General features: G+C 40.5%; 2 protein-coding genes across 2 annotated transcripts in view; one reads left to right on the forward strand and one right to left on the reverse strand.

The window, feature by feature from the left end:
- CTNNA3 (catenin alpha 3) overlaps positions 1 to 13,965 on the reverse strand; it is a 577,780-nt gene that overhangs the window by 307,441 nt on the left and 256,374 nt on the right.
- LRRTM3 (leucine rich repeat transmembrane neuronal 3) overlaps positions 1 to 13,965 on the forward strand; it is a 112,069-nt gene that overhangs the window by 788 nt on the left and 97,316 nt on the right. The window contains exon 2 of the mRNA XM_033148942.1: positions 83 to 1,614. Coding sequence (XP_033004833.1) covers positions 83 to 1,614 — 1,532 coding nt within the window. The remainder of the gene's footprint in view (positions 1 to 82; positions 1,615 to 13,965) is intronic.

A 13,965-nucleotide genomic window follows, 5' to 3' on the forward strand; every position in this document is an offset into this window, starting at 1 on the left:
AGTAGCAATTCTGAGCATGATTGAAATAGATCTGGATTGTTTATTTGGGGGGATAACTTTTCTAAGTTATTTTTATTTCCAGGTTTCAATGTATTTAGGCTACTGAGCGGATCAGCTGTAGCCCTGGTAATAGCCCCTACTGTATTACTGACAATGCTTTCTTCTGCTGAACGAGGATGCCCAAAGGGCTGTAGGTGCGAAGGCAAAATGGTATATTGTGAGTCCCAGAAATTACAGGAGATACCCTCAAGTATATCAGCTGGTTGTTTAGGTTTGTCCCTCCGATACAACAGCCTCCAGAAACTAAAATACAATCAGTTTAAAGGTCTTAATCAACTCACCTGGCTCTATCTAGACCATAACCACATCAGCAATATTGATGAAAATGCTTTCAATGGAATACGCAGACTAAAAGAGTTGATTTTAAGTTCCAACAGAATTGCCTATTTTCTTAATAACACCTTCAGACCAGTAACAAATCTTCGGAACTTGGATCTGTCATATAATCAGCTGCAGTCTCTGGGAGCTGAACAATTCAGGGGCTTAAGGAAGCTGCTGAGTTTACATTTGCGGTCCAATTCCCTGAGAACAATCCCTGTCCGAATTTTCCAGGACTGTAGGAACCTCGAACTCTTAGACCTGGGCTACAACAGAATCCGAAGCTTAGCAAGGAATGTCTTTGCAGGCATGATCAGGCTGAAAGAGCTTCACTTGGAGCACAATCAATTTTCTAAGCTTAACTTGGCTCTTTTTCCAAGGCTAGTCAGCCTCCAGAACCTTTATTTACAGTGGAATAAAATCAGTGTTATAGGACAAACGATGTCCTGGACCTGGAGCTCATTACAAAGGCTTGATTTATCTGGCAATGAAATAGAAGCTTTCAGTGGACCTAGTGTTTTCCAGTGTGTGCCCAATTTACAGCGTCTCAACCTGGATTCCAATAAGCTCACATTTATTGGTCAAGAGATTTTGGATTCTTGGATATCTCTCAATGACATCAGCCTTGCTGGGAATATATGGGAATGCAGCAGGAACATTTGCTCCCTGGTAAACTGGCTAAAAAGTTTTAAAGGGCTGAGGGAAAATACAATTATCTGTGCCAGCCCCAAAGAGCTGCAAGGGGTGAACGTTATTGATGCAGTGAAAAATTACAGCATATGTGGCAAAAGTACTACAGAGAGGTTTGAATTGCCACAGGCTTTCCCAAAGCCAACCTTTAAACCCAAAGTCATCAGGCCTAAGCATGACAGCAAGCCCCCTCTGCTCCCCACCGTCGGGTCCACAGAAGCCAGCTCAGAGCCTGAGCACGACACAGAACACATCTCTTTCCACAAAATCATAGCAGGGAGTGTGGCCCTTTTCTTGTCTGTGCTTGTGATCCTGCTGGTAATCTATGTGTCGTGGAAGCGGTACCCTGCCAGCATGAAGCAGCTGCAGCAGCGCTCTCTCATGCGAAGGCACAGGAAGAAGAAACGACAGTCGCTGAAGCAGATGACTCCAACCACGCAGGAATTTTATGTCGATTATAAGCCAACTAACACCGAGACCAGTGAGATGCTGCTGAACGGGACGGGACCCTGCACATATAGCAAAGCAGGCTCCAGGGAATGTGAGGTATGAACCATTGTGATTCAAATAAAATAAGCTTTTACAAAAGGTGGGTTTGTTGAACCTCAGTGACTAAGATGAAAGTTACATTTCTCTTTTCTGCCACAACCACTTCTATATCACATCTTGACACATGCTCATCATATGTTGGCCTTTTCCTTTCCTTTTATCATTTTAAACTTTCCTCCATAAATCTGCTGAAAGTGAAGAGAATGCAAATCAGAAGTTTGAGTTCAGGTTCGACACAGTACCTGTTGGTACAGGTGCTTTGTTGGTTTTTATTCCATCATCATTATTATTTCAGTGGAAAGATTATTTCATAGCTCATAAATCACATCTGCAGTGTTGCTGCGTTGTTTTTTAAATGCAGAGTTGTTTGCATATGTGCTGATTTTATGTGGATAAATAATGCTAAAAAAAGAACAGTGCAAGCATTTTAATAATGCTGAAATTCACTTCATGATTCAAGGATGCATGGCAGCCAAGTGCTATAGGTTCATACACATTTTAGGACATGCTTTGGCTTATAGATGGTGCAGGAACAACTGCGGCCGAATGCTTGATTTCTGTTGAATGCAAGGCATTATCAAAAGCAAGTGGGTTTAAAGCAACATCCTGAACTACTGAGGGTGGGGGCAGGGGAATCATTTGAAGTTCAGAGGAGGAATAAAAGCTTTCCTGAGGAATAAAAGAGGGGTAGTAGAACAGAATGGGATTCACTGCACTGTGCTCTAACACAATAGTTTGTAGAGTTGATAACTACTAATTGAAACCTGTTTATGTGGTTTCATATAAAAGATGCTAGTGTTTCTCCCTTCTCACAGTCAGTTGCCTTTCAGAAAGTAGTCAAAAGGCATTCATTAAATGAGGAGACCAAATTCCTTATTGATGCAATTAGAGGAGCTGAAATGTACAGTTACAAAGGCAAAACCACTTCCTGCACACATTTGCTTGGGTGCCCATTAGAAATTCATTCTTCAACAGTGTTAGAGGCATTAACGTGATTGACAATGGAGGCATTAAATCTGTCATTTTTCTATCTTGAAAAAATGTTACGTTGTGCTTGGTGGTGTTTCAGTATGCAATTTGCCACTTTGGGTATTTAGAAAGCTGGCAGAGCTACATTTTAAATACAGCACAGCAACTAGAAAAAGCTTGCAGTGAAAACTGGATACTTGCCCAGTCTAAGGAAAAGCACACCAGAAATATTCTCTTTTAGGAAAAGCCCATGGATCAATGGGGGTTGGAGTTGGGAATCAATTGATTCTTTTGTATAACCTTCCTGAATGGCATTTTAGAGACACACTTGTTTGTTTATTTTAATACGGATGCAATGTTTGGATTGGATGTTGTCATGGTGGATACTTGTAATCCATAAGACCCACCTCAAATGCCATGACAAAATATAACCAAATGAAAAATTCCTCTAAATATTTTACAATTAGCAACCACATATTACTCCTTTATGAAAAACAGATCTTTTCTCTCAATCTTCAGAAACAAACGGGAACATGTTTATAAAAGGTGGCAAATAATTTCACCACTTCTGTTGCATAACTTGATTTGGCTTTGTACACTGCCCATCTCTGGCCACTTGGGAGAGAATGTATCTACAAAGCGGTTGCACTGCAGCAGTCTAGAAAAAGAGCATCCATGTTCTGGGATATTTTTGCTTTTGTTTGGGAGGGGGAGATAGTGAAAGAAAATCACGGTGAACTATTTCCAGAGGTAAGAACTGCAGAATCTAATCACCACCAATGCACTTAAGGTGATTTTCAGGGTATAAAGTTGTTTTTGTTTTACAGGAATATAAACAGAAAGAAAGTGAAAGGCTGCTTCATCATTTTACTGATGTGAAACTAGTATCATACATTTGTTGAAAGCCAGGAGTCAGTGATTTCAACTTGATTAAATATGACACACTTTACTCAGGAGATGTGATTTTCTGAGTCAATATTCTTCTTGAGATATAATATTACCATAAAAGTGAATATATCTAGTGCCAAGAGAGCACCAACATTGTATCAGATAATATCTGTACTGAAAATATTGACTTTCTATAACTGCAATATGAAAAATGTCAAGGCACTCTCTCTGGATTGGTGGGAAATGCCATCTGTGCATATACAAAATGAGAAAAAATAATACCACCCAAAATTATCACACAGAAAATGTTTTCCTAGTCTTTAATTCTTGGTATGAAATTTGCAATGAACATATATTTCATAGTGTTAACCAGGGACAGTTTTGACATGGCAATATGAGAATATTTTATTTTTAAAAATATATCTGACTCAAATATGGTAACAAATGGATAGCAAATATTGGTAGAGCGACTTTACATTAGGTATGTTTCTTTGTCTCTGACCATACCTGAAGCTAACACTACACTGAAGAAAGCTCAAGTACCCCTATACAAAAATGCTCTGGTTGGAATAATGTGCTATAGCATTTTATAACCCAATAACTAGGGGTGGGGAATGTAGAAAAGGAAACCATTAAGAATAGTGGTGTCTTTTCAAATGCCCAACAGTTCAACTATTGATATCAATAATGTTTCATATTTATTATGTAGAATTAACACATGGAAAATATTGCTCAGACCTTAAGAAACTCCATTTTCAGCTCAAGGATATCTAGCAGGCAATATTTATTTGTGCATAACTTAGTGATAAAACAGAGGTGAACATGTAATTATCACTATAGTCTGAGAAAGAAGTGTCTGGCTGACTGTGCAGCTTAGGCAGGCCAGTTCTAACCACTCTAGTCTACAATCTTTTTTAAAAAGGTGGGGTGGGGTGGGGGTCAAAGCTGAATTAAATAACATTAGTTCCAGGAGATGGAAATTGATTGTAAATGGTTGAACCTTCTCTGTCTCAAGAGAATCAAACCATGCTTTATTCATTATTTTGTGCAACGAACAAATAGTTGGCCAGTGGTTGCCACACAGCATCTTTCCAAGATGCAAAAAAGAGAGTTTATTCCTCTATCTTTAATGCTATGCAGAAGCAGGTGGCAGCTTGTCATGCAGAGATGAAAAAAGCTGTGTCTGTAGTCATAACCTCCTTGTACACTGCTACTGGGTATACAGCAGCCATCTACTCCTTTGCATCACAAAACTCTACCCAAATATCTTAACAAAGAACAATGAAATATTCAGGCTCCACCCTGAATAGATGCCATGCCATCTTTTTTGAGGTATAAATGTCACCGTGAAAGTTTTTACTCTTATGTGATCATGAAAAGGCTCTTAGGTGGCAAAATCTGCACATGGAAAGATGTTGGGAGAAACATGCCCTTTTCTTGATACTGTGTCATGTGATTTTACCACATTTTGGGGGGGGGGCTTCACAAGACTTCTTTGCCAGATTACTAGAAAAGAAGAAAAGAACTGTTTTGTAGTTATACTTGCACCACAAACATCAACAAGGGAATCAATTGCTGAGATCAAATACCAGAAGAAGTCTTCCATAGGCATCTGCCTGGCACAGTGAGAAAAGGATGCTTGACTAGATGGGCTTTGATCTGATCCAAAGGTCTCCTTATGTTCTTAAGGCATTTAAGCTTTACTGGACAAATTTTTAGGTCTATGGGTTACAGAATTCAAAGCAAGCAGGAAAGCCTATATAACACTATCAATCAATATGGAATTAGGGAGCACAGCCCACACAGACACCACTTTTGACAGGGAAGTAGGAGGTCACTAGGCCTCCTACCATCTGAACCAAAAACTCTGTTGTGGAATCTCAGGCACCTAATTCCTCCCCAAGCACATACATGTGCTGCCTTAAAAAAAAAGCCAACTCCACACTTTAGAAACCCTAACACAAGATGTGTGACTGTTGATAAAGACAGAACTACTTCTCTGCCTCAACCATCCACTCTGCACTTCGGAAAATCATAGAATCATAGAATCTCAGAGTTGGAAGGGACCCCAAGGGTCATCTAGTCCCACCCCCTGGAATGCAGGAATTTCAGCTAAAGCATCCATGACAGATGGCCATCCAACCTCTGTTTAAAAACCTCCAAGGAAGGAGAGTCCACCACCTCTCATAGGAGTCTGTTCCACTGCTGAACAGCTCTTACTGTCAGAAAGTTTTTTCGAATGTTTAGTCAGAATCTCATTTTCTTGCAGCTTAAAGCCATTGGTTTGAGTCCTACCCTCCAGAGCAGGAGAAAACAAGCATGCTTCCTCCTCCATGTGACAGCCCTTAAGATATTTGAAGATGGCAATCATATCTGCTCCCAGTCTCCTGAACATACCCAGCTCCTTCAAGCGCTCCTCATAAGGCTTAGTTTCCAGACCCTTGGTCATCTTGGTTGCCCTCGTCTACACACGATCCAGCTTGTCAACATCCTTCTTAAATTGTGGTGCCCAGAACTGGAAAAAAAATACTCCAAGTGTGGTCTGACTAATGCAGAATAGAGTGGTACAATTTACTTCCCTTGATCTGAACACTATACTTTTGTTGATGCAGCCTAGAATAGCATTAGCTTTTTTTGCTGCTGCATCACACTGTTGACTTATGTTAAGCTTGTGGTCCACCAAGACCCCTAGATCCTTTTCACATATACTGCTAGTAAACTAGGTGTCCCCCATCCTATAATTGTGCATCTGGTTCTTCCTGCCTAAGTGCAGAACCTTACATTTGTCCCTATTGAAATTCATTTTGTTAGCTGGCGCCCAGTTCTCCAATCTGTTAAGGTCATTTTGAATGCTGATTCTGGAGTAAAGAGTATTCTAGGTGGCAAAATAATAATGTAAATTTTGAGTTAAAGCATAGCTGTAACAGTTGGTTAGGGACAGAAGAGGAATTAATGGGAACATCCTATGCCATTTTAAAATGTGGTTCTTTTGGTGGGGGTGTTATTGGGTTGTTGTTTTATTTTGATTATATATATTGTGGTTTTACATTTTGATTTTGTTCTGTGAACCGCCCTGAGACCTCCGGGCATAAGGCAGTGTATATATTCAATAAAATTAATTAATTAATTAATATGCTAAAGGTAAAGGTACCCCGACTGTTAGGTCCAGTTGTGGACGACTCTGGGGTTGCAGTGCTCATCTCGCTTTATTGGCCAAGGGAGCCGGTGTACAGCTCCTGGGTCATGTGGCCAGCATGACAAAGCCGCTTCTGGTGAACCAGAGCAGTGCACGGAAACGCCGTTCACCTTCCCGCCAGAGCGGTACCTATTTATCTACTTGCACTTTGATGTGCTTTCAAACTGCTAGGTTGGAAGGAGCTGGAACCGAGCAACGGGAGCTCACCCCATCGTAGGGATTCAAACCGCCGACCTTCTGATCGGCAAGCCCTAGGCTCTGTGGTTTAACCCACAGCGCCACCTGCGTCCCAGTATATATGGTAAGTCCAGCTTTAATATGTTGTGCCCCAGGAGTCAACAGCAACAACAGCACAAATGTTTATTTCATATTTCATTTCATTTTTAAAGATCTTGTTGGTGAAATTCAGACAAACCTGCATATGGGAGAGTAAAATAATGAAAAAGTGAATTCATAGCTTCATTCTTTTGGGGGGGGGCGTAAGATTTTACTGCTGGATCATGTTTCACTCCATTTTCCAACCAAGCAGGCCTTATGCAGAAATCCAATTATTCATGAAAAACCATTATTTCAGGACCATCTAAAATATCCATTTTAATTTTCTGTACTAAGGATGACATTCCAATCTGAAGAGTTGATTTTTGGGACTAACAATATCAGGACATGAACTGTTTAGTTTTTTGTTTCCAAAATTTGAATACCAGAAAACAATATGCTTTTGGTAACCCTAAACTCTCTGACGGATCCAGGTCATCTCTTCTTCATAACCCGTTTATGTCTTGTTGTTGTTCAGTCGTTCAGTCGTGTCCGACTCTTTGTGACCCCATGGACCAGAGCACGCCAGGCACCCCTATCCTCCACTGCCTCCCGCAGTTTGGCCAATCTCATGCCAGTTGCTTCGATAACACTGTCCAACCATTACATCCTCTGTCGTCCCCTTCTCCTTGTCTACCAACCCATTAATCAATGTCCTGGCGATGCTTACATCCCTGTGGGGTTAGCTTTATTCAGTCGCCTACAGATAAGGTACTTCAGAACTCTCCTGCTATTGATAATGAGTATGCTACTCTAGCTTAGAATGAGGAGAATCTCACTTCATCAGCCAGCATGTTTTCTGAGTACATAGAAGGTTTGGCAATTGAGTATTTACAAAGTTAGCCTTAGCCCTAGTGATGTGATTTTAATTCACTAGGTTTAGAGTAAGCTCCAGCTCTCCATTATCACCTGTTGTGTCTTGATCAAGGGTCTCCCAGGGCTCCTTCCCAGACTCTCACTTAGCCAATTCACATGTGCCTATAGTGGCGTGAGAGCGGCTTTCCCAACATGTGAGTCTTCACAGCTTCATCAGGCAGGGTGGGAGACTACTGACACAAATGTTTTCTAGAGAAGGCAATGTTCCTGTTGCAGGAACAGTGTGGGATTATAGCACAGGGAAGTCTCTGCAATGCTTCTGCATGTGAAGATGACACATGATCTGGAGCAACTGCAAATCTTACTCATTTAAATCAATAGGATGCACTTTTAACTTGTCTTCTAGCCACCCCACCCTACCCCATGTTTTGGATTCCAAGCTTCTAAAACATTTAAGCTGCTCATATACAAAAGCTGGTGGTCACTGAAGTATGATGGTGCATTAGCTCATATCAATATAAAGTGCCAGCATACCTGCTGCAGAGCACTGGTGGGTTACCCAGTTCCCTATAATCCAAGCCTTCACCTTTCTAGGGATAAACTGAAGTGGATGCTACAAGTGGGCTGTTGCTAAATAAATTACTTCAGTTCTTGAGATTGATATTCTATTCTCAAAAGCATTTCTCATAGAAGTTCGGTAATAATGAGACTGAAACTGTGTCACGTTACAGGAACCTCTGTGTTAGGCACACATGCATATATACACATTCTCTGCTTAACTTTGGTTCTAAAAAAAATGGGGTGGGGGGAGTCAATAAAAATGGAAGTAAATGTTCTGAGCATGCTCTGAGCTGTTTCCTTGAAGGGCATACCTAGGCAGCCAGGCCTAGGAGTGTCTTTGTAAAAACACTTAGGAGTGTAATCTCAACAACTTTTGGCTTTTTCTAAAAGAAGCTCAACAATTTTGGTGTCCTGGTTTTTATTTTTTGAAATATGGCAACACTAATGTATACAGCTGCAATGTTGTATAAAGTGTCCATTGTTCCATTGCAAAGGAGAAGGATATCAGAACAGGTGGAGGCCACACAACTTTCCTTCCAAAAAAGAAATAGCTGTGACAATAGGGGCCCCTGTAAGGCATTTTCCAGTTTAGTTATGTGCTGAGTATTTGTATAACTGCAGTACTTATGTGTCCACAGCATCTTTGTAAACAGGGAGAATAGGGGGAAAAATCACAATTGGCCACACCTCCACAGCTCCCTAGCAGGCTTGCCAAACCCAGTGGACATCATCTACCACTGTATGAGAGAAATATGGCAACCTCCACTGTAAAGTTAAATTATGCCACAGTGTGATGCAGGGATCTTCCTGTGGAATTGAAGGGGGGGAGGCAGCCTGCAGAACCACTGATTTGAGTTCCACCAATGCTCACCACTGTAAGTTAACAGAAAGAGAGTGCACACACGCACACACAAAATGTTTCTGCCACCACCACTCATCAAGGGAAGCCCTTTCCAGGGGCTGAAATTTTTTAGCATTTCTTATCTCCCTCATCTCTTGAAAACGTTGCCAAATATATTTTCCTGCTTTCTCAGACTGCAAATGGGGCTCCAGAAGCAGGGTGGTACAGTGGTACCTCTGGTTACATACTTAATTCGTTCCGGAGGTCCGTTCTTATCCTGAAACTGTTCTTAACCTGAAGCACCACTTTAGCTAATGGGACCTCCCGCTGCCGCTGCGCCGCCAGAGCACGGTTTCTGTTCTTATCCTGAAGCAAAGTTCTTAACCTGAAGCGTTATTTCTGGGTTAGCGGAGTATGTAACCTGAAGCGTATGTAACCTGAAGCATATGTAACCCGAGGTACCAATCTGACACAGATTGAAAATATTTGGTAAACTAAATTTTTTAAGAAAAGCAGTGACACCCAGTGGCAGGAATAAGTAAAGCAGGCAAGGGTGGCTTGGTGTTTTGTTGCTGCTATTGTTTTATTTACTCCCAGGTATTTGGTTGCCCCATTTTTTCACTGAGAACTGCTACAATGGGCATAAGGCCCAACTCACAATTATTTCCCTTTTGTATCTGAGCTGCAATCAAAATTAAGACACCACAAGTGATTAATTCATTACAAGTATGTACTACAACTATATATGTATGTATGTATTACAACTATATACTAATGCTACACACAAAATTTACTAGATGCTTGCAAAACTACAATAACTACCTAGTTCTTAATATTCAAAACCTAGTGCCAAACAAGGAAATATTATTAAGCATCTGACCAAATAACAAGACCTGATGTACATTCACATAAACATATGCAAAAAGCAATGGTGTGTACCATGTATTCATAAGGTTCATAACCTTATTACTGCTGTGTTCGCATATCTTTAAGATACAGGACTATATGCCTATTGGAGCAACACTTCTCTTTAAACTTAATTCTGTCTTTAAGCAATGAATAGAATACTTTAACAAGTGAAGAGCCAGTACCCTAGGAAGTGTGCTGGGGGTTGCTTCTCCTTGTCCAGAGCCAACACCAGTTGAAATAATGAAGATTTCCTTTTGAGAGCCAAACCTGGCATTCCCTTCAAACAAACCAGGGTGATCAGTCCATCTATCTGGTGCCAGGCATCCCTATCTGGATAACACTGAGTGAAGTATTCATAAATATACACAACAGCAGAGCAAGCTAATTATCTGAGGGAAGTTGCATCCATTATTATTATTTAAATGGTATCAAAAGGCAGAACCAGAGAAGGATTACCCAGCATGGTAATTAAGACATGGAGGAAGCCAAATTGGAACATGTGAGACAAAATTATTCAACCATGCATCTGTGTGGCTTCTGTGATTAAGCATCTTTAGATTGATTTAAAATTCCCCACAACTAAACAATGGATGGTTGTTCCCTTGCAACTAAGGCAGTTCAGGGCTAAATTAAAATAGCACCAGCTAACTAAGCAAATGAACCAGAATAAACTGTGCTTTTCATACCAAAGCATATTTTGAGAACAGGATCAGCAGGATGAGGGAAGAGCACCTGCCTATGCCTATATGTCTCTATGGCTGCATTTATGCACATGCTCGAGTTCAAGGGCAAAAGAGGATGCTGCTTGTATATCTGAGGTGAAAGACGTGCCAGAATATGGTTGAGCAGAGGGTCATTAATGCATTCATCAAGCAGTGATTAAGAGGACTTACAAGATTTAGCTCTTTGGAAATGAATTTCTAAATAATAGCTAATTAACTCTACTCTGAACTGAAGCACCTTTGGGATGGATTATTTAACAGTTCACTATACAAATGTATGAAAAAGTTAGACAGAAAGTTAAGTAAAAAGACTAAATAAGCTGTGAATGCGCATGGAAGGTTCTACTTCTAATGTTATCCAAAGCAGTTCTGACAACCAAAGATCCAACATGCAAAAGCTACTGCTTAATAATAATTTTATTATTTATACCCCAACCCATCTGGCTGGGTTTCCCCAGACACACTGGACGGTTTCGAGCAGACATTGTGATTTTCATATTGTTATATCTGCATAAGAAGTGTAGGGGCAGAGCAACAAAATTAAATTTCCCTAAGTATACTCAGTGCTATTTTTCTATAAAAAATGGTGCTGGAACTCATCATGAACACCTCCCTTATTGTCTTACAATGGCAATGGCACCTACCTGAGAGGTGCCGGAATTGAGTTCTGGTGAGTTTCGGCTGGAGAAAATGTACTAGAGACATACAGTAATACATTTTTATTTACAAATACTAACACAGAGTGTAGAGAAAGTCAGCAAACGCTTAAAGCAGGAAGCACAACCATTAATCATGCATCAGGTTCCCAAAGAGAGCAAACCAAGGGATACCCTGGTTTCAGCTAATTTGAGTAAAAAAAACCAAAACCCTCTCTGGTCACCGTGTCCAAATTCAGGCATAACAACAAAGCACTTTCGTGACCCTTAAGCTCATCTGCCCTCCTTCCCCCACTCTTTTATGCCTAAAGAGAGGAAATCTTAAGTTTCCATTTCCAGTTTGTAACAAATTGCAGTTCCCCATATTGTTAAAATACAGCTAACTGTGGTTTATTCAAACCATGTCCTGATATAAAATCCTGCTTTGGTGACCAACAGTGGTTTGTTACAAACCACAATGGAAGTTTCCATTTCCTTCCTGTGTGCACAAAGACTGAGGAGGGGGAGTGCATGACCCCAAGGCTCAATGCAGTGCATTATTGGATCAAAACACCATGGTTTGCTGTTAAGTCTGAATTCAGCATGTATGTATTTAAATTTTGAATTCCTCCTACTTCTATTATTATCCTGTAAAATTCTGGTGTTATTATATATCAAAAGCTGCAGCCACCAACAAACATACTGCATTTTTCTTAACTTCCTAATCACCTATTCAGGTTTGTCAGGGAAAACCGTAACTTTCAGCTCATTCATGGCTAATCAAGAAAGGTATGATTATATTCCTTTTCACATCCTAATTATATAACAAATAAAATTAGTCACCAGTTAAAATAAAGCTGTATCCTAGCCATACCCACTCGGGAGTAAGTTCCACTGAATTTAACGTGGCTTACTCACAGGTAAGCTGCATTAGAAACATAGAAACCTGCCTTATAACAAGTCGGATCAATGGTGCATCTAGCTCAATATTATCTAAACTGACTGGCATCAGCTACCCACAGTTTCAGACAAGGAACATTTCCAGGCCCACTTAGAGATGTTGGGGGTTGAACCTGGGAACTTCTGCATGCAAAGCAGATTCTCTACCACTGAACAACAGCCCTTCCCCACCCCTCAGATTCCAGCCCTAGCTGATTATAAATTGAGGCAATTAAAGCTTGCAGTTCTGTTACAGGCCTTTCCCCCTCTACTTAAAGTGGAAATCATGATCCTTTGCCCACCCCACAGCACCTTCAAGAAAAATAGCAATATTCTATTCTATTCTAGATTGGTATGTAATTTAAACGCATTGAATATATGAAAGTCAATCAGTGAGTGGATTTAGGAAAGGCTGAAACAATTGATGCATCTATAGTTTTAACTCTGAGCAAACCTCAGTTTTTTTTTTAAAAAAAGAGTATACCTTGTCAAAGGAGCAACAGTCAGCGAGCAGCTGCTCATTGATAAGCCAAAGGGGTACTAACCTTTACCACAGCATCATGTACCGTTTTTTATTAAGAACATAACTATGCTAATATTAGACATCACAGACTTACTGTGTCAGGAAAAGGTCGACATTTTAACATCAGTGTCTGAAGTCACAATTGCAGAATAACTGCTGGAGTTGGAAGAAATCCTGCAATTGTGGTTATTGCTCTAAGATTCAGATTGATGTGGTATCAGGGAATGGAGCTTCTCTATTGTTTTATGAAAAGCAAAGTGCTCCATATGTGCAAAGGCAAATGATTGGGAGGGAAGCAGATTTTCCAACTGTATAAATTCTCCATCAGACACCATACACTAAAAAATAAAAAGTACTAAATGAACCCAAAACATGACTTGCTCCTTGCTTACACCTTGTATCACTGGTGATTTCTCCGTAGGAGTCAGTAGTTCTTATCTACTATATGGTAACTAATAATGGCCCTTGCACCAATGTAAATCCCAACTGAGTGACACACTAGTGCACACCATTTTATCAACCAAAAAGATATCCATCTACTCCTGCTTCCTCATCAAACTTTAGCTGCCAAAAACTGGCACCTCTCAAACTCTGGGCTTCTCCAGTTTTCACCAACATTGCCTTTTAAGCACAACTCAGCTGGTGGGTTAAATTGGTTCATGTTACACTGCAGTCAGTAGGGCCTGCAGTGCAGACCTTCAGCACTGACTTCTGTCAGCTTACAGAAGTAACAGGATGACTCCTGACAATATCTGGTATTATTGTTTGGATGTTTGTGGCCTCAGGGGCACAGTACATACATATGGAATAAAAAGGAGAAAAAGAAGATAACCATCGCCACCTTAGTTTCTTGCTAAAACATTCCTGTACAGTATCAGACACAGACCTTGGCTTCTGTTTATTTTAGCCAACAAAGAACTCCAAATGCTGTCTCCAGTAGCTACACTTCTTCTCTGCCCTTGAGTGTCTTCTTGCGCTGGTTCTGCTAATATCATTAGATAGGACCCAACTATTCCTGCAGGCTCCTTCCTCAT

The sequence above is a fragment of the Lacerta agilis genome, chromosome 5, assembly GCF_009819535.1.
Source record: "Lacerta agilis isolate rLacAgi1 chromosome 5, rLacAgi1.pri, whole genome shotgun sequence".
NCBI lineage: Eukaryota > Metazoa > Chordata > Lepidosauria > Squamata > Lacertidae > Lacerta > Lacerta agilis.